The sequence below is a fragment of the Oreochromis niloticus genome, linkage group LG20 (genome assembly GCF_001858045.2).
Source record: "Oreochromis niloticus isolate F11D_XX linkage group LG20, O_niloticus_UMD_NMBU, whole genome shotgun sequence".
Taxonomy (NCBI): domain Eukaryota; kingdom Metazoa; phylum Chordata; class Actinopteri; order Cichliformes; family Cichlidae; genus Oreochromis; species Oreochromis niloticus.
Window position 1 is genome coordinate 27,054,184 of NC_031984.2, and position 20,268 is coordinate 27,074,451.

A 20,268-nucleotide genomic window follows, 5' to 3' on the forward strand; every position below is an offset into this window, starting at 1 on the left:
AGTTTCAGCTAAGATGATGTGTTTTTGTATGACAGGCTGCTGGAAAGAAAGTGCCTGTGTAAGTTGTCAGTTATGTGTAGACACAACACTGATGCATCCCTCAAGTAAGGTGGCTTTTTTAAATTGCTGAATGACTCATATATGGATGTTAAGTAGCTAAAAAACGCAAAGAGCAATCCTCAAAGAAAAACCTTGAAAGACTAGAACTATTGCCAAAGACCATTTTCGAAAATGACAAGGAGAGTCTATTTCCTTGTAAGGAAAATTTAAAAGAAATGAGGGATTTTTTTTTCTTACCGCACAGTACAGTACTGTTTAAGGGAAAGAGACAGAATAAAGCGGAATAAAGGTTATTTGTAGTTTAATCATTATGAGGGGTAATAGAAAATTAAGCCTGGTGGCTTTAGTAGAATCATTAATCCAAAATAACCCCTTAATTCATGCAGCAGCTATATTTTTATAGCTTTGCCGTATCATTTTTTACCTACAATGTAATTACTTAATAGTTTCCTCCTGTGATATAATTTGAATGCTGTATATATAACCTATGGTGCTGCAGTTTGGAGAGGTAGTCCAATATGACGTCGACGCAGAGGAAGCCCGTGATTGGCTGGTCAGTATGAGGAAGTTGTGAGGTGATTGTTGATTCCCGAGAAGTGAGATGGTCTAACTATATTATTATCAAAGGGAAAAATAATGGTGAAGTTCTGATCCTGCGGGATTTTGCCGCGCGCCAGATTTGCGTCGTCTCCCGTGACGTTGTGAGTAAAAAGGTACACGTGCAGCTGGATGATGTGACGCTCTGTGATCGGGACGGCTAACTGCTAGCTTAGCTTGGGAACTAGCTTAGTTGCCTAACCGGGAATATTTCTCCATCTGTGGTCGCCACCATTCATCCGCTTATACAGTTAGGCAAGTCGGTGGAGGTGCTGTTGTAGATCACACGGGACAGTTAGACCATTAGAAAAGTGATAAATCACAAAGCGAGCAAAGGCTAGGCTGTTAGGCGCAAGATAAATATTAACCCGTGTAAGCTAGGTTGCATCTTTTTCTCTAGCTGGCTGACGGTAAGGAAAAAACTTTAGCCAGTATAATTTAGTTGATGCATAATGTTGACATAAATGGAAGTTTTTACTGTTTAGACAAAAACTTTTATTTCAATTTAATGTCGACTTAGAAAAGAGTGCATAGTAACTGTTATGTAATTTGGTGAACGCCGGTTACTGGGAGATGTAATCTGTCAGATCGATAGAAAGATAATAAAATTAATAGAAACATCTGAGCGAGTCAGTGGATTTTATGTGTGCCGAGCTGTAGACTCGCTCATGTTTTCTTTATGTATATAATGGGTGGAATGATGTTCTGTAAGTTTTTGCCTCTTTTGGATCATCAATACAAAAGCTGGTTTTATTACATGAAGTTTGGCGCATGCAGCCAATACACTGAGCCGGGGTTAATGTTTCTGCCAGCTGAGCTGATTAATGGTTGCTAGTTTAGTTCATGAACAGTGACCAGATCAGGACAAACTCATTGCTGTTGATCCACCTCATGGGAGGAGTGTGATTGAGGGGGGCAGGGCGCAAATTGAAAATTTGGCATTTAGCAATTGACGAAAAAATATAATTTATGTGTGCAACTTTGCCAGCTCTTTCACTAGGTAAATATTACTGGCTATAGTCTATTTTTAAGTTCTTATGCTATAGTCCCTGTATCTGTTAAGGCTGCGATTAACTGTTATTTCAGCAGCTCTTTTGTGTGATCATTTCTTTGGGTGTCAGTGGGGATGAATACATAAATTGGCACATTTCTTTTCTTCTGAGCCGATTGTGAGACACACACATACTGTTATATTTTCCCACATTCAAAATAACTTGAACAAAAGGCTCTGAAAATCATCTTCGACCAGCCTCACACAGTTGTGCGTCATCTCCCAGCATTTATTGTCACTTGGTTTCCATTCCTTTGTCGCAGTTTAGATCCTGTATATTGTACAGATCATAGATCAGGTGTCACGCAAAGTGTAACACCTGATCGCTCACAGATTGCTGTGTCATGTCAGTTTACCTCCAGCCTGGCTGTGTGAGATGGAGGGCGGAAAGGACGTGCGAGTGGAATCGGCCCCATACTGCTGCTCCACCTGTGATGGAGGGGAGGTGCCTGCCCGCAACCTGATTCGAAGAAGCAGAAAAGTCCGCAGCTTGAGCACCTCCTCAGCCAGCACCTCCTTTGAGTACAGGTAAAGCACGTGTCCATGCATAGAAGTTGATTTTATTTATTTTTTAATTTTAAAGGTGGTAATGAGCCATGTTTAATGTGCAAGGTCAGAAAAACAGTGTTACTTATAACTTCATCCCCTCATTTTTATCTTTCCTTAGGGTTATGGTCATGCGCGTATGTGTATATGTGCACGTGTGTGGGAAAAATTGCTGATTCACTGGTCAAAACCTCCTTATCAGACACGTTACCCTGGTGCAGACTAACCTTTAAGCAAACAAACCAGGGCTTGCTGGCTTTAGGTTCCAGTACGCTTTATGTTGTTGTTAAGTTGGTAAGTTTACTTTCATACAGATCGTTGCTATAAAGGTCAAGAATTCATTACTCACTAAATTTGCAGTAAGTCTGTCAAACACACGCGCGCACACACACAGATACAAACAGCCATGAAGAGGCCCACTGCATGTAACGATGCCAAGTGTTCAGCCTGAAACATCCAGATGTTTTTTAAATGGTCCGTGTTGCCATGACTATAGTCCAGTAATACAATCAGTTAACCTGATTGCATTACTGCACTACCACATTGTAAGCGGCATGGAAAATGTTGAGACACAATCACAGTTGCAGCAGCTGAGACTTTAGTGAAATGGATTTGTGTGGGTATCTGACTTCACGGAAACAGGATGTTTGAAACCTCTTTGGTTTGCTCACTGTTCATGTTGCAAGGGGTTTTGTTTTAAACATAGTTGTCCTTAACCAGTAACAAGTGCTTCTCCAAAGGAGACCTCATTAGAGAGAACACTTTTCTGGGATGTTGAAATACAATCTCCCAGAAGCATTAAGACTTAGGAGGAGTTTATCCTAATTTGGAAAGGATACGTTTCATTTTAGTGATATTTGTGGGTTGTAAAAAGCAAAAAGTGAAGTTGACCTCTTTTGAAAAGTAACTAATGTGAATTTAGTTAAAAGCTTCAAATAAGACCTAAGCTTAGGATAAGCTGACTGCAGTTTGATATCTGTGTATTATTTTACTAATTCAACACAATACAATATCTTCTGTTGGAGTGATTTTTAAAAAAGTTGTCTCCACCTGCATTGGGATTCAGTGCTGGACTGAAATATCGATACATTCAGAGATTGCTTGAGAAGTAATGCAGAAGTAAAGCTTACATACACAGCTGGTTGCTTGGGGACATTGTAGGCTCTGGTAACCTAGGTGACCGTCTGATGCTAGGATGTCAAACTCATTTACATCGTGGGCCAGATACAGCTCATTTAGATCTCAAGTGGGCTGGACCAGTGAAACTGCCCTTTAACTAAACATTTAGTCAGAGGTCAAGTACAGTTTTAGCAGCAATCTCAGTTGTGGTTAATTCACAGAATTTTTTTTGGACCCACTATTAAAAATAGATTTCTATAATAGAGAACCTTTCTATCATTTAATTGCTTATCTAACACTTAACTAGTTTGGTGTGGTATGAGTGGTCATACGGAGGTCTCTGTCAGTAGGAAAGCTGTAAAGCATTTTCCAAAGCCAATTCTGTCCCCTGGCCTTATGTTTGGCATCGTCACATGTCAATCAACAATATACTTAAGTCTCATTGGTAGTCTCTTCAGTCTCTCACCTGAGACTGACCTGAGCAGTCATTTTGCCCGTAGTTGCTTGAAGGCACTAAATGCCATTTACTTTTTATGCTCTCTGGTTGCTACATCACCACAAATCCAGTGTGGACACAGCTTTCTCTTCTCTTTTTTCCTTTGCCCATTTGGCAAATGTAAAAGTCTTAAAGTTGCATTACTTTTTTTTTTTTTTTTTTTTTTTTTTTTTTTTTCTCCGCTAGAGGGGAAAAATGACCCTAAAACAACTTCACGACCGCTTATCATTGATCGAACTGCTGTCACTTTAAAACATTTGCCTTTTCTGCACATCATCCCATTGGACTCTGACAAATACCAAAGCAGTGAGCGAAACAAGAGCAGCAGACTCCGTAGAGTTGCAGACTTGGCGGTAACCGTCAGTGTGAACAGCGTCTCTGGCGCTGTGTGTTCATTTCTTTACGTGTTTGTATGAAAATATCGTTCAGTGCAGCTTTAAGCATGCGTAAACAGCAGATGGTGCATTCGCAGAGTGAGACGGCTAAGAGGATTTGTTGACTGAGTGATTCAGCATGAAGGCTGCGTTTGCGCCGTCAGTGAACGCCACCACTGACCTTTTGACCCCACACTCCAGTCACATTGTGTTAACAAAGCCTAATACAGACAGGTGCTTGAGATTTTCATTTTTTTCCACTGCACGGAAAGAAGATTTCTGTGAGCTCCAGAGTAAATAAGTGGATAAGAAAGGCTTAAAAAACAGCTTGTTGGGCTTAATTTTACTGATGCACTGTTAACACTGCACCTATGACAAATAGACGCCCAACAAAGTCTAAATCTGAACAAAGAACATTTGAAGCACTGGGCTGTAGCGCCAAAGTTTACACTTTCACCTATCAAGTGAAAGGTTTCCAGATCGACGCAGTGACACAAATAGAGACTCTAGTGGTGTGTCGAGGCTAAGGGGACACAAAATAAGCAAATATCGCCTGAATTGTGTAAATTCTGAACTTCCGCTTCTGTTTTGTCTCGAACACCCTTTGTTTCACTTCCCCTTTTTTGTTTTCTTTTTTCTTTTTTTGTCTTGAAAACTGAAATTAAAAGTGTAATTTATTTGGGGAAAACTTTGACAAAAACAGTTGGTAACTTGGGAATTTCTAGAGACCAGCATCGTAATCAAAGGGTACGTGACATTCTCCGGTCTTGAGCTCAGCTTCCAGTTTCCTGTAAACGAGCAGATGACAGTAGAAGAGGTTGTGGGGTCAACTTATGCGCAGTTCGAACAAGATGAGATCAGTTTAAAAATGCCTTGGAGTCTTCATTTGCGTTCTTGCCCAACTACTGTGTTTACATGTGAATGTTTTTTTATCCTCTCCTTTAGGAGGACTCAATCACTTCATGGACCAAGTCCTGTGACGACATTCGGCCCCAAGGCATGCATGCTCCAGAACCCACATGCAGTAATGTAAGTCAAACAGGGAGTTTTTTTGTTTTCCATCTTTGGACGTCCTTTCTAGGCTTTAGTTTCAGTGTGAGTCATTGTGCATTGAACAGTAGTGAGTTTTAATGGGTCTTTGCATCACCAAAAGCCACCTGTACGACAAAGCATCATGTCATTGCTTTGAAATCCGGTTGGGCCTGTAAAGGGTTTTGGAGCAGAGAAAAGAGCAGTGTTGCTAATGTCCTTATTTGCAATAGCCAATAAGGACATGAGTGGTCAACTTTTGGACCAGCTCTTTTACCTTCAGTTATGCAATTCTGTAGTTAACTTTGACGCTAATCTAGCATGTCAGTCTTGCAATTTTGTGTAGTTTTCGTACCACAATGGGTCTAAATTCTGCAGTCAAATTAGCGTTAAAGGCTATAAAGGAGCTTTTTAGCATCACGGTGAGACTTGTGCCATCTAAACTTTTGCAAGTCCTCTCAGATCTGCTGTCTGGATGGTTTTAAGGCTTAGCTAAAGCTGGCAGCAGAGTCCATTTTTCTGGCTTTTTTTGGAGAGGCACAAAGAAAAATAATCTGAAATAACTGTCGCTAAGGAAGTGCTGTGGCCCAGTATTGGTAATAAAAGCAACACAATAGTGTCATAAAGTACACACTCATTTCAGTTATTGTTGGATCTCTTTTCTTTTGTTTTTTGTTTTTTTTGTTAATGACCCATTCAGAGCTAGTCTACACTTAAAAAAACAATTGGTTGTCAAATGCTGTTCTGTTCAGTTAAAAAATAAAATAAAATAAATGAAAGAGTGGAACTGTTTTTAATCCTTTACGACACATTTAACACAAGCAAAGCATGGCCAGTACAGCTGACCGCTAATAAGATAAGATAAGATAACCTTTATTAGTCCCACACGTGGGAAATTTGTTTTGTCACAGCAGGAAGTGGACAGTGCAAAAGTTATGAAGCAAAAATTAGAATAAAATAAGAATAAATACAGTACACAACTGTACAGAATAGAATAAAATACTATATACAGTAGAATAAAATATACAATAAGATAAAAATAGAATACAAATGCTATATACAACTGAGTAAAAATACAATACACAGTCGCTTTAGATTTGCATGTTTAGAGTCAGGTTTTGCTTTAAATCTAGAATGAAGCCTGAGCTGAGTTTGATGCTCTGAGGCTGTTTTTATGCTGATCTTCAAAAGCAGGTAAATACCTCAGAGTTCATGTAGTTTAACACGTGCACATGTGGCACAAACTCCAACGTGCCGAATATGTTTTTTTAGCCAACGCCTTTAACAATGATTTGCTGAATGTTCTGCACAAGATTGAAGACCATGTGCATACTAACTAATCAGTGACTTGATCAGCTGTCCACATTGTGCAGGACGTGCCAGTATGAGGAAACAAGTCTAGAAAAAATGCAAGCCGTACTCTTAAGCATCTGTAGGCGTCATGACTGACATACTCCATTGTTTCTGAACTCTAGTGCAATTTTCCTATTAAACAAGTTAACACATTTTAAAAGTCATTATCATGGACGTCTTTAAAATCATTTTATGAGAACAAGTCTTCCACATAAATGTGCAAATTTCCTCTTTTGTAACTCCCAAGTGTAAACGCAGCGTGTTGCACATCGTGTGGTACTTCATGTCTTTATCAGCCGGTTTCAGTGCTGAAAGTGGAACCTTGAAACCAAAATGAGCTTTATCGTTACACTAACATCATTCTTCATTGTTGTGTTGGCGTTTATTAATTTGTCATCAGTGATTTCATTCGCAATAGGGCTTGGTTATTAGTGTTTATGAGTCTGTTGAGTGCTTTGTGATAATCGCACATCACGTTGGATCACATCAGCACATCTGCTTTCCTTTTTTTGGATCTGTCTGACAAATCTGTCAGAGGCACGTTAGGTTTAGTGTGCTGTGAAATGCTTTTTTTTTTTTTTTTAGAAAAAAAGTACAAACTAGCTGCAGGTTTGAGACTTTTTTTTTTTTTTTTTTTTTGCTTGGTCTCAGATCAGTCCATGCTTGACTGGAGGTTTAAGGTCATGTGCCTTGACTACTTAAGAGTGTTTGATTGTCCTCATAAATTTCTGGGTTGCCGTGTCTGGATGATAAGTGAGTGTCCTGCTGCGCATCTACCTTTAAACACAACATGTAGCATCAAAGAACGCTGTGTTGCGTTGTTAAATAGAAAGAAGGGAACGTGAAGGTTCGAATAATGACTTTTACAACTGTTTATTGATCCCTTAGATTTAGCATATCAGCAATGATTTCTGTTCAGTTCTTCTCATGTGGCTGCAAACAGCCTCACTGTACTTTGTGTCCTGTGTGTTGAGCACAATACCTAGAATAAGAAAAGAGCTATGGGTCACTTTCACATTGCTGAACTTTCTAATTGCTCAGCTATGTGACTCTTTCATTAGGTTTAGGCTGTTTCTGTTTGTCTGTGGTGGTGTTTTTTTTTTTTTTGTTTTTTTTTTTGTTTTTTTTGAGTCTCCATAAACATTAATTTATTTTAATCGACTATTTGGTAACACAACTTGCAACAGCATGCTTTTTTTGTATGTGTCTTTTTTTTCTTTTTTTTTTTTTTTTTTCTTCTTATGTTACTGTGGTAATGCTTGGTTAATGGACGCAAGCATAAACCATATAAAACACAAAAGTGTCTTAAACCTGCATTCTGCCTGAAGGCCAAAAAAGGGTCCGAGCTGTGGCTGCAAAAAGCTTTGTGGTCCTATAGACGTCTATGGGAAAACTGATTTCTGACTTGACCTTTATAACGCTTTCCTAATCAGTTTATGGGCTCGGTCACTTGTTTAACATCCCACTCAATTAAAAAGAAAAAGGAGAAGAAGTCTGTTTGTTGTAAATCGTTGTCATTATGTTTCAAAATAGGGCGTTATCTACACACTCACTGGCCAAAAGGTGATCAGTCACAAGCCATTAGCCAATACACGTAGGAGCTTCGTGGTCATTCCTGTCGCATCCTGTTTTTTGCAATCAAAGATGAATGCGCCAGAACCGATCAAGTCAAGGCTTCAGATTGGGTGACGTTGCCGTGGTTACGTCCAGCTTTTCTGCAGTCAGTGTCTTGGTCAGGTTTTTCTTTATACATATTTTTTTTTTTTTTTTTTTTTTTTTTAAAAGCAAAAGTTTCCTCAAATCTCGGATTCTCACAAATTTGCAATCCACAATCTGAAGATTTTACCAGCCGGACTCTAAGAGCAGATTAATAAAGGAATCACCTTTTCATCTTTCATGTACAGGAATCCAGTAGTTTGTCTGCATAAAAGATTGCAATCCAACATATTTTGATAATGCTGTCCAAGATGTCAGCACTACTTGTTTCTTACAGTCACTGTGGCATCACTGTCATATACACGAGCCACCTTATTTGATTGTACCCTAGATAACTCATCGTGCTGCAGTTATGAAAGAGTCTTGACGTTCAAACTGTTGAGCTCTTGACTCGATCAGTCACATAAGTGTCTGCGTTTGTTCAGGCAGATTAACTCCCTTAAAGCTGCTCGACAGGTTAAAAGTAGCAAAACCAGACTATCTTTATTCCAAAGGCTGCACTGTGGTTCTTTTCAGGATAACCTAGTTCCACATATTCAGTGTTTACAAGTGTAATGTTTGCACCTACTGTGGACCCTCAGCTGCTGTGACCAGTAGGTGTTATGCTTTAGGGCAGTAGGAAGAAGGAAATGTGATTAAAGACAAAGGTTAAGTAGCACCAGTTTAGACCTTCCTAACTGGAAACTCGCCTCTTAGATCGCTCTCTGTGGCCACATTGATACCCGACACCCTAAACACACCCTCAAAACTTTACAGTGCATTGTTCTGAAGACCAGCCATGTCACTCCCTTGTTTTGTGTTGTGCCTCGTTGCTTTGACTTCCACTTGAAAGACGAGAGCTGAGGCAACTGTAGTCAAATCCGAACTACTGCTGAATGCACACAGAGTGCTTATGTCATGCCTACGTGTGCTAAAATATAATCAGAACTTATGTTGAGTTTTTCCACTAAGTAGGGATTTAATTGAACCAAATTAAGCCTGGCCTTTTATTAAATCTACAAGTACGTTTAATTCCTTGTGATCAAAACTTCTTAATTATCCAAAGTGGCCGAATGGTAGTGACAATATGTTTATTATATTATTTTGAATTAAAGCCCAACGAGATGCACCAAGCGTGATCAGTTCACGCAAGCAAAGATAAGAAGTCCATGCTTCTCATACAGAGTGTGCATTACTAGCATAGTAGGGGAGAGGTGTAGTGATTTACACGTTTGTGAATGTGGGAGGAGACTCAAATCCATTTAGGGTTGTCAGGAAGGGCACCTGGTGCAAAAATGGGCCAAACCAAACGTGCAGAAAATAAGAAGAGTTATTGTTTTTTAGAAATGTACTGTAATGTTAGTGATCATCTTCAAACTTCCACTAAAATCTTTCTAAAGGACGCCCAAAAAATAATTTACAGCAGGTACTATTCATAAACTTTGACTTAGTTCGAGGCTTTTCTCATTATATAAATGCACACTGATGTGAAAATACCAGCGGGGAGACTAAGACCAGCTAATGTCTGAAGACTACTACTTGTTGGTTTTGTGAGTTATTTGTGTTTCCTGTTACAGTCACACTGCAGGGTCCCATTATATCATGTGTGAAATTTGATTTTTATGGTACAATGTCTGTACTCTGAATAAAGCCCATATTGTTTAAGTCTCTCTCTCTGCTTACTGTAGAGCATGAGGAAGCTCGAATAGATCCTGGTGTATTACCATAACCCAGAATTGCATAATTTCCTAACAAAAGCTCTGTTGATGTGTTTGATTGTTTCCTTTCTAAAGCTGACAGATCACATTAGTCATCTGTCTTGCCCATTGGTCTAAGAGGTCTTTCATTGCATTGTACCAGGTCTATGACCTCTGAGTTCTACCAGTGTCTTTTCAGTATTTGAGATAATCGCACCTGTCTGGCAAGGAAGGTCCTTCCCAGAAATGGGCGGGTTCAGTACCGCAGAGGGGGTGGAGTCTGAGATGAAGTCAACTTTAAGATGAGTGAGAGGTCTGATTCAGCAGCAGAATGCAACAGGAAGGTTTAGTGTTAAGTCCTCGCTGGGCCAAATATAGCCACAGAGGATCCATCAGCAGGGGTGGCATTGCTGCTTGTTGTTGTTAGTTGTTCTCAGGGCCGGACCTCAGCGCATGGACACTTTCAGCCTCACTCAGCCTCTCAGACTGCCGGTGGCTGACCCGCGACTGGACTTGGGGAAGCAAACTGTTTCAGCTGCTATGATGTGCAGCTTTCAAGGAAGTAGTTAGAAGCAGAATGAACTGTTTTGTCAGAACGGGCAACGACGACAGAGCCCCGTTCTCCAGCTGAGTCATCCTGAAGCAGCATCTCCGTTACATGTGTACAGTTATGAAGTTCAACCAGTGTGTACTGCAGGACGCTCCCGCGAGTCACAGCGAGAACAGAGTCTGGAAATGGTGAGAGGGCTTTCTAGCATCTTCTGTGTCTTTCTCAACAGAGACAACATGTTCAGTAGGTGAAATATTAACTGGCATGCCACCGCTGCCAGACGGATGTTCAGAGAGTTGGACTGCAGTGACCTGCAGGGTAGCTAATATTAAACGGCTTCTTAAGTTTAGACAGAGAATTCAACTTTTTTCCAGCTCTGTAACAAAAATAAACATTTAAAAGTTGTTGTTTATATGTGCGGGGCTTAATGATTGAAAGGGGAAGGTCAGGCTGAGCATGCTTTGAGGTGGTCAGAGGAGAAACTGTCCATGAATGGATCACAGCTTGTCGCTGCTTCAAATGCTAATGAAGTTTTGCTTTTGTCTCATGTGATTGTGTTTGAAAGCAGGCCTGCACTGCTCAGTTTTAGATGTTTGGACACACGTGTGTGTGTGTGTGTGTGTGTGTGTGTGTGCCAAATCATTCGAAATGTTTTACTACGTTTAACTAGTCCTCTTGTTTTAAAAATGTACCAGCCATCACAGCCTTTGTAAGTAATCTATGAATGTTCTAATTTTGACTTTGGGGGTATTTTGTCTTTACATCATTTTTCTGGGTTTTTTTAAAGAAAGGGGAACTGAATGTGTCACAGCTTTTTCTTATGTTATGGTGGGAGTTGCGTAGGTGTTTGCTGTGGGGTTTTTTTTTTTGTTTTGTTTTGTTTTTTTGTTTTTTTTAAATCACTGGTGACTGCTTTATCATACGGGGTTAGTAGGAGTGTGTTGCTTTAACAGTGTGGCGGCTGATTTCAAAGCATGTAATATGTCCTCGCGTGAGGATTAAAGCTTCAAGGATGTTGAGTCAATCTATTGCGTTGATTCCTGTGACATTAATTCAGAAGAAGTGGAAAAAGCGGGTCGACGTGGTTGTTGCTGCAACTTCCAAATTTTTAGCATTCGAAAAAAAATAGCAGGCTATGTGCTGTTGCTGTTGACAGAAAGCTGTGAACTGTATGTGGAGATGTAAGGTCACTCACGGAGGGAAGAACCGTTACAGGCTGATGGAACAACTTCAGCACCACAGATATGATCTGGTACTTTGTCTGATTCCTGTGGTCACCCACACATTCAGTGCTGATTTCACAGAAATACTCGTGTAGGTTAATGCATTACTTACTAATGATTGATTTTTGCATGTGTTTACTTGTCCAAATGTGTCCATGAATGCACTGAAGTTTTGTCATCAGTAGTTTTGGACGTTTTTGCACCAGGATAGCCGCATGATTTTATTTCATTCCTGAGGTCTACGCTCGTACCACAGCTGAAATTGAAATGTTGAAGTTTTATTGATAACAGATAAGGGAGAAGTTGATCTGTGAAAATCTATTGCTCTCAGTAATTTAGCCACCTGACTGTAACGAGGCTCAGCACCCCACAAAAAGTCATACTAATGCTAAGCTAATTAATGTTCATTTTGTTTCAAAGCTAATGCTCGGTCGGTGCATAATACTCCTGTTGTGTCATGCATTTTAAGCAGCTTCAGTGGTTTGATCCAAATGTTTATTAAAGGGTTTACTGAAATGTGTAGATGCGGTTTGATTAAAATCAATAAGAAAGGATTTTAAAAAGCTTTTATATGAAAGTGTAAAAGAACAAGTATGTTTGACTGTGCAGTTATGCTACTGGTGACTGAACCTGAATAATCTCTAACTTCTCACTCCTGTAACTGTAATTGCATATATTTCCAGGGCTGTAAAACCAGCTTCTTGCATAGGAACTGCTTGTAGGAACTAGAATCAGCTGATTGTAGAGTCATTAAGTTCCTAATATGTATGGCAGAGCTGTAACTAAATCAAGTCAGCAGACTTATCTCTTTTTAACCTGTGAGAGTTTCTGATTTTCATGCATCCCGTTAGTTTCTACTTTAACTTTTAATCAGATGTTTGTTTGTTTTGGGGTTTTTTTCTTGCATGTTTTGCAGTTTTGTAAGGATTTTAATAACCGAGATGATCATGCGGTTGAGTCAGAACCCTGCAGACAGATTCACAAGTGTGTGGCAGCAGAGCTAGTCAGTAAGCCGACGTGTCTAATTGGATAGGTTCTGAGCAGCCTTAGTGGTGATGAACAAGAGGAATTTTCAGTTAGCTGATATAAGATGTGTTGACTAAGATCTCGGGGCTCACGTCCCAGGCCCTTTACGTAAGCCGGTGATGCAGCTTGATGCCGTTTTGCACTGAGTGACGATGTCTTTGTTCTGACCTGTTTCTTTGTTCAGGCACATTCAGGATCCCGCCAGCCAGAGGCTGACGTGGAACAAACCACCAAAAAGTGTCCTTGTCATCAAGAAGATCCGAGATGCCAGTCTGCTACAGCCTTTCAAAGAGCTCTGCATGTTCCTCACTGAGGTAACCACAAACCGAAGGGCGGGGGGCAGTGTTTGTTGGTGGGAAACTGCTGAGTGTTAATGTTATGCCGCATGTCTAGTAAAAATAACCGGCTCTCGATTGTCGTGTGTCGTTTAGGGGAAAAACATGATTGTTTACGTGGAAAAGAAAGTCCTGGAGGACCCAGCCATTTCAGGCGATGAAAACTTTGCGGCTGTTACAAAGAAATTCTGCACTTTCAGAGAAGGTACGGACACCTGTCATCCCTGATCCGGTTACATGAAGTGTATATTATTTTTATTTTTTATTTTTTTTAATAAGATTTAAATAAGTTGTCTTTAATCTCCTAGATCTCGACGACATCTCCAACCGTGTAGACTTTATCATCTGTCTCGGTGGAGATGGAACTTTGCTGTACGCATCTTCGCTCTTCCAGGTATTCAGTCGGTCGCCCGTGCCGCCACTGAGCGTTTTTGCTTTTGCTGCTGTAAACATAACCGTCTCCTCCCTCCCCCCGTAGGAGAGCGTTCCACCAGTCATGGCCTTCCACCTGGGTTCCCTGGGCTTTCTGACCCCTTTCAAATTTGACATGTACCAGTCTCAGGTCAACCAAATTATTGAAGGTAATGAATGTTTTCTAACCAGTCTTTCAGCCTCCATGTTTGTATGACCTACTTGTACAAATCTTTCAGTTTTGTTTGCATAACTTGTGTGTGTGTGTGTGTGTGTGTGTGTGTGTGTGTGTGTGTGTGTTATTTTCCTTAAAGGAAGCTTAATGCATTTGTACTGATTGCAGGTAACACTGCCATTGTCTTAAGAAGTCGCTTGAAAGTGCGGGTGCTCAAAGAGAACTGGGAGAAGAAGGCCAGGGTGGACGAGAAGGGGATCATTTTGACCAACGGGGACATCGAAAGTAGCCGCAAAGCCATGCAGTATCAGGTAATGTGTCCACCTCGCATTCGGACATAGACACCCAAACTGTTCCTGCAGCAGAATGCAGATTCACAGACGATTGTCCCTCTGTAGGTTAGAGCTTCTGGTTGTCCGATAAAAGTTTTTGTCACATAACTGCAGGGTGCAGCGCCCCTCGCAGCCGCAGCCTGCGCTAAAAATGGGTCAAAACGGCTCGCTAATGCAGTTTGCTCGTCCTGACTCGGCCGTCTTCAAAGAAGGTGCCTGCAGGCTGTTAACCTGCTGTTTAAAGAGCAGCAGGAGCAAACTGAGTCATTTGTGAAATGTAGCTCTGACCGCACGTATGAGGTTAATGGCTTCTGACAAATATTTATACTGGCACAAATCCAACAATGTGGTGCGAGTGGGTGACATCATATCAGCAGACATGGGGGTTGTGGCAAATTGAAAATCATTTGACATGTGAATTGTTTTTTTCTCCCTCTCACAAATCTGCAGGTACTGAATGAGGTGGTGGTGGACCGAGGACCCTCCTCCTATCTCTCCAACGTAGACCTGTTCCTGGATGGACACCTCATTACTACAGTGCAGGGAGATGGTGAGTGGCACTGAAATCAGATCAGTGCTGCATGCTGATAAGGCTAACAACAGTTTTGCTTCACTATGTGGTGATTAATGCACTGAGCCATCAAAAGAGTGTAAAGAAGGGCAAAGTTCAGCCTGCATCTCTGACTTACCGTCACCTCTTAGTAATACTTGTACTTTGTGCAGAAGCTTCTAGACATTTTTCTGCCTAAAATAAAAAAAGTAGCCAAACCTTTGCAGTGACTCTTGGATATCCTGTTAAGTACCTGAGCTTCAGTGAAAATGTGCTTTTGCATCTCTGTCCACTCAGGTGTGATAGTCTCCACACCTACAGGCAGCACAGCATACGCAGTAGCAGCAGGAGCTTCCATGATCCATCCCAACGTCCCGGCCATCATGATCACCCCCATCTGCCCGCACTCTCTCTCCTTCAGACCCATCGTGGTGCCGGCCGGAGTTGAGCTCAAGGTATTTGCGTGCTTGCCAAAAAAGCTCATTCATCACGTGCATTTGCTGTTATTTATTTGTTTTAACAAGACACAGGCTTGTACAAGTAGATCTCATTTGAATCTGAGCAGTAACGTCACGCACACAAAAGATGAAGCATGTTCTTTCTTTGACGTCTGCATTTGTTCTGCGTTGTCTCTCAGATAATGCTCTCACGTGATGCCAGAAACACAGCATGGGTGTCGTTTGATGGACGAAAGAGACAAGAGATCTGCCACGGGGACAGGTTAGTCTGCATGCCGAGGCCATAATGCCCCCCCCCCCCCCCCCCACACACACACAGACAGAAAAGGTGAAACTGAATTAAGCTAAACGAACCCCACGGACTGAGAACTTGATAAGTGTAACGCCCCTGCAGCTGCCTCAACACTTAAAGGCTTTGTTATGTAACCTTATCAACCTGCTTTAATGGGCTTGAGTCCATGAGTGTCTCCTGAGTCCGATCCAGCTTCTTCCTTTATGTAACTCAGCAAAAACATAATCAGCTTTCTGGTTATTGGAAGCGAGCTGCCAGGATTCCTCAGTAAATGCCTGCTGTTTCTTTATAAGGAAGTTTGAAGACAACACCTCTTTTGTTAAGACTACAAACAATGAAAAGGGTCTTTCCTTGTTCAGCCCTTAAGAAGTAAAACTCCTTTTATTTATTTTTTTCATTTAAATTCTTGTTCCAGTATTACCATCACCACTTCCTGCTTCCCCGTTCCATCGATCTGCTTCCGGGACCCGGTTAATGACTGGTTCGAGAGCCTGGCCGAGTGCTTGCACTGGAACGTGAGGAAGAAGCAGAACTACCTCAGCTCAGAGGATGAGGAATTCTGAGGCCTTTTCCGAGGTCTCCTCAAAGTCTTGGTTTTAGCTTGACCGTTCTCTGTGCCATTTTTTTTTTTCTTTTTTTTTTTTCATCTTTTATGGATAGAAGGTCTCAAAAAAATCTGTTATAATAGTTTTCAGTAAAATGAGGTTGCTACAGCCCCTCATTTCATCCACCTTCACAGCAAGTTTTAGTTCCCCCACCCCCTCACAAACACAGCTTTCTTTTGATTGGCTGTGCTTTGTAAACAGAAGGTTAGGGATTCTCTGTTCTCACTGACATCATAAATACCGAAGACTAGAAGGAATAAAATGATCTGGGACCGAGCATTTAGAGCAGTTTGAAGCCTGAGCTCTACCAGTGTACCACTGTGCATATATGATAGGAAATAAGGACAAGTATACAAGGTATCTTTAATTAAAAAAACAAACAAAAAAATTGCTTATACTAAGTCCTGCTTTCTAAAATATTGTTTCGTCATTCTTTTTTTTTTATAGTAAGTGTGTTTTTGGTAAACATTTCCTTCACGACAGTAAAAAGCTAAACTCCTGTAAAGACTGCAATTGGCTGAAATGTGGACGCTGCAACATGCCCGTAAGATTCAAAATATGACTTTAATAAATTAAAAAACTGAACGTTTTTTACAAGCATTAGTTGAAGAAAATTAAACCAAATCAATATATTTTTTTCTTTATGAACTATGAAGCATTAATACAATCTCCCAAATGTTCCCACTGGACGTTCGGTATGTAAGATTTTTAAAATGATGGATTTTTGAATGGAGTTTGGTTCCACTATTACTCCAGGATCTGAATGCTGTGAAAACCTCTCCTTACTTGAAGTTAAAACTTCAGCTTGTTAACAAAGTGTTTTGACTAGTAAGGAAAAGGAAACGCAACACTTGAAGTGATCTTGTACTGAAACTTTAAAAGGTCAGTTGTGGTTATCAGATGGTGGTTATCAGATGGTGGTTATCAGATGTGTCGTAGCACTTTTTAATCAGATGGCAGGGTAAAAGCTAGCGCTCTCGGTAGGGGTGACGGCAGAGTTGCACTTTCCAGGAAAGATTCGACTCTGGTAAAAAAAAAAAAATGGATGTAATGCTATCAATGAAAGGCAAATGTTGTTTTTAGAGTTTTTTTTTTTTTTTTTTTTTTTTAGTTGCGTCTCTTGGAGGAGCAGATTTAAGTACATCTACCTAGCAACAGCAACATAACATTACAGACTGTGCCTTAAACACTGGTATCATTCATATAGAGAAATAATATTTTTCAAGGTTTACACCACACTTTTTTTTTTTTTTTTTTAAATCACACATTTGCACAGATTTGTGTTTTTGTGCATTCTCATTGTTACCACATTGTGACTGTTTGTCTACGCTGTCCGCAGCACTTGATTGTCACTCGTTTGTCATTTATTACATTGTGTAATATCTCTACTATCAACCACGGGGTGAACACTAGGAGGCGGTATCCATTCCAGGCTAAGAGAACACAGATTGGAAGTCTTCATATTTCATACTTTGTATTTTTAAAGTCTGCTTTTTAAAATGTGCTTTAAGCCATAGTATATTTTATAGACCAATGTCTGTGGGCTGTGGGTGGTTTAATGGTGTGAGACTTTGGATCTGTTCTTATCAGTTTACCCCTGTGCTGCCTTTCGTGATTACTTCGAGGTGGCCTGCCTTACATGTCTGTTCGGGCTTAGTGCCCTGATGTTAATATATATATGTTGTGAATTGGCTCAACAAACTGTGTCAGGGTGAAAAGATGATTAGTTTTCATCTGTAACGCTAAACAAAAACCACCCGAGCACTAAAAGCTAATCATTCCTTGAGCTTTTGAGTATGTATATAAATGTAATGTTTGAATAAGATGTATTTTGTAAAGTTCACGTGTTTATTAACAGTTTATAATGTATTACTAATGGATAATAAATCTATTTAGTACTTTCTTTTTTTTTTAATGTTTTTCGGATGTAAATTCTGTTTCACCGATGAAGACCAATCTGCTTTTAGTAGTTCTGCTCATCCAACTGAATTTCTAACACGGTGTCATTGGACAGAAGTACAAACAGAGCTAAAGATCTCTATAAATGCATTCCAGGACAAAGTGAATAATCTCATTTCTGACGTGGACAGTGACAGAATTATTTCAAATGTTGGTCTAATCTCAGTTTAAAAACACACACGCGCGAAGTTCAGTAAGATAACCAGGCTTTGACGACTCTTCTGTGAAGCATTGTCAACTCTCAAAGTGCTTTTCACTTTTGTAAATGGGAATTTTGTATGAGTACACTTGTTAATGTTTCTAATATGGAGTCTGATATTTTTCCCAAAACATTTAATAAACTGTTTAACCAACAACCTGTGTGTGGTATGTGTCTGATCATGTGCTTTGACAAATGAAACCTGTTGTATGATAAAATCATGGGCATTAGCAGTGTTACTGTAAGTACAGTCCTGAGTCACACCCCATTTCTTTCTGTTTTTCCGGAAAATGGGTGCAGCTGTTTAAATGCTCAAACACAAAGTTTGTAAAACTCAAAACTGTGAATATGTGGCGTGACCTGAGTTATTATTCAACACAGCCTGAACTCTCTTTGGCAGCTTTCTTGTCATTTCTTCAGGAATAGTTCTCCAGGCTTCTTGAAGCTCTTTTGTTCTCTTCTCTGTGAAGATGATCCCAGTAATGTTGATCCAGACTCTGGGGAGCCCAATCTATGATTGATAGGACTCTACTGTGTTTTCTATCCTGGTTTGCTTTTACTGTATTGTCAGTGTGTTTGGGATCATTAAGCTTTTGACAATTTTCTAGATGGTTTTGTACAGTGGACTTTTTGTTTTTGTTGTTTTAGTCCTGCCACTTTTTTGTCCTTCGTCCTGTCCAGCTTCCTCAAAATGTGCCAAGTTTTCACCCAACAGCTCTCTGTAAATCACCTGTTTTGTTTCAAAAATATTTTTTATGCCTGTCTCGTGTTTTGTGACACGCTTCCAGCAACAAAGTGCCTAAAGAAACCATTTAAAATAGCATCTTTGCCAAGCTGCCTGTTATGTGCAGACACAACGCTGGTTCATCCTTTGATAAGGTGTTTTATGCTTGAATGATTCATGATGATTCAATTTTAAGTGGCTTAACATACACAAAAACATTCCTCTGAAAATCCTCGTGTAAAAGGTGGTGACTGAAAAGACCACTTTAAAAAGTTACGCTGACGTCAGGTGTTTTCATTACAATATGATGACGTCAGCTTGTTATTGTGACGTCAAATGTTGTTGTACAGCTCTCTATGCCCTTTCATATGATACATGGTTTCTTGGGCAGTGACAGTCAAGGTCAAGGTCAAATACAAGGCCTGGTATATTGTTGTGACGTTTGAAAACAATCCACTAAGAATTGTGGGTAATATCAAGTTATTAGTGATGTTCATATTTGATCTGACCTTGAAATTGACCCAATTTTCACCAAAATTAATCAGCTCGAGCTGTTATTGATATCTATCTACCAAAATGTGAAATTAATATATTGAAAACTGTGGACGATACACTTCTAACAAACAGACACACAAACAGAACCGATTACATACTCCCTCACTTTAGGGAGAAGTACAACAACGTCTGGCTCATTGAAAGCAAAATTTGACCCATGTAGCAGACAGGTCTGCCCCAGATCTGGTGTCGAGCCGGCACTGCTGGCTGACTTCTGGCATGGTAAGTGGTATGTCATATGTCAGATATGGGCCAGGCCTGGAGTAGATGGCACTGTTTATGTGATGGCATGCCACATCTGGCCAGATTGTGGTTTGGTTTATGTGGCCCAGGCTCTTAGAAAACAAGTCTGGCCCGGATCCGTCATCAAGCTCGCACTTCTGACTGACTGGTGTCATGGCAGGGTGTATGTCAACCAGATGTGGGCCAGGTCTGGCAATGATGGCACTATTTATGTTCCTTTTTTAGTTAAAGACCCAAATGCCATGTTGCAATACTATACTGCTGTGGTAGCCAACGTTTCAAATGCAGGTTTGTGAGTGTACACTTTATCCAAAACCTAGTGAGGGTTTACTCACGTTTGTCACTGGGTGGCTGTAGATCAGGAGGTAGAGCAGGTCACCTACTGATCAGAGGGTTAGTGGTTCGATCCCTGGCTCCTCCAGTCTGCATGTCAAGAGTGTGAATGTAGTTAGAAAGCACTCAGTTTAGAGAAAGTGGGTGAATGTGGCATGTTGTACAGAGCACTATATGAGTAATTGGGAGAGTAGAAAAGCGCTATAAAAGAATCAGGCCAGAGTTTCGTCATGTTTCTTTTGCACTATTATGTTCCAGCATAATAATCAAGCCATATTATC

At 40.4% G+C, this 20,268-nt stretch overlaps 1 protein-coding gene across 7 annotated transcripts; it reads left to right on the forward strand.

The window, feature by feature from the left end:
* The first annotated feature begins 562 nt into the window (after nt 1-562).
* On the forward strand, nt 563-18,179 carry nadka (NAD kinase a). Of its 7 annotated transcripts, none has more exons than XM_005459857.3 (12): nt 563-613; nt 2,060-2,236; nt 5,189-5,272; nt 13,001-13,130; nt 13,248-13,356; nt 13,460-13,545; nt 13,630-13,732; nt 13,906-14,048; nt 14,520-14,619; nt 14,917-15,074; nt 15,257-15,339; nt 15,785-18,179. In XM_005459857.3, the coding sequence occupies exons 1-12, from the start codon at nt 579-581 to the stop codon at nt 15,930-15,932; spliced, it is 1,356 nt and encodes a 451-aa protein (XP_005459914.1). In that variant the 5' UTR covers nt 563-578; the 3' UTR covers nt 15,933-18,179. The 7 variants fall into 7 exon arrangements, with proteins under 7 accessions (XP_005459914.1, XP_013133107.1, XP_013133106.1 ...); XM_013277653.3 differs by lacking the exon at nt 563-613 and adding an exon at nt 617-635; XM_013277652.3 differs by lacking the exon at nt 563-613 and adding an exon at nt 620-773.
* The last annotated feature ends 2,089 nt before the right edge of the window (nt 18,180-20,268 follow it).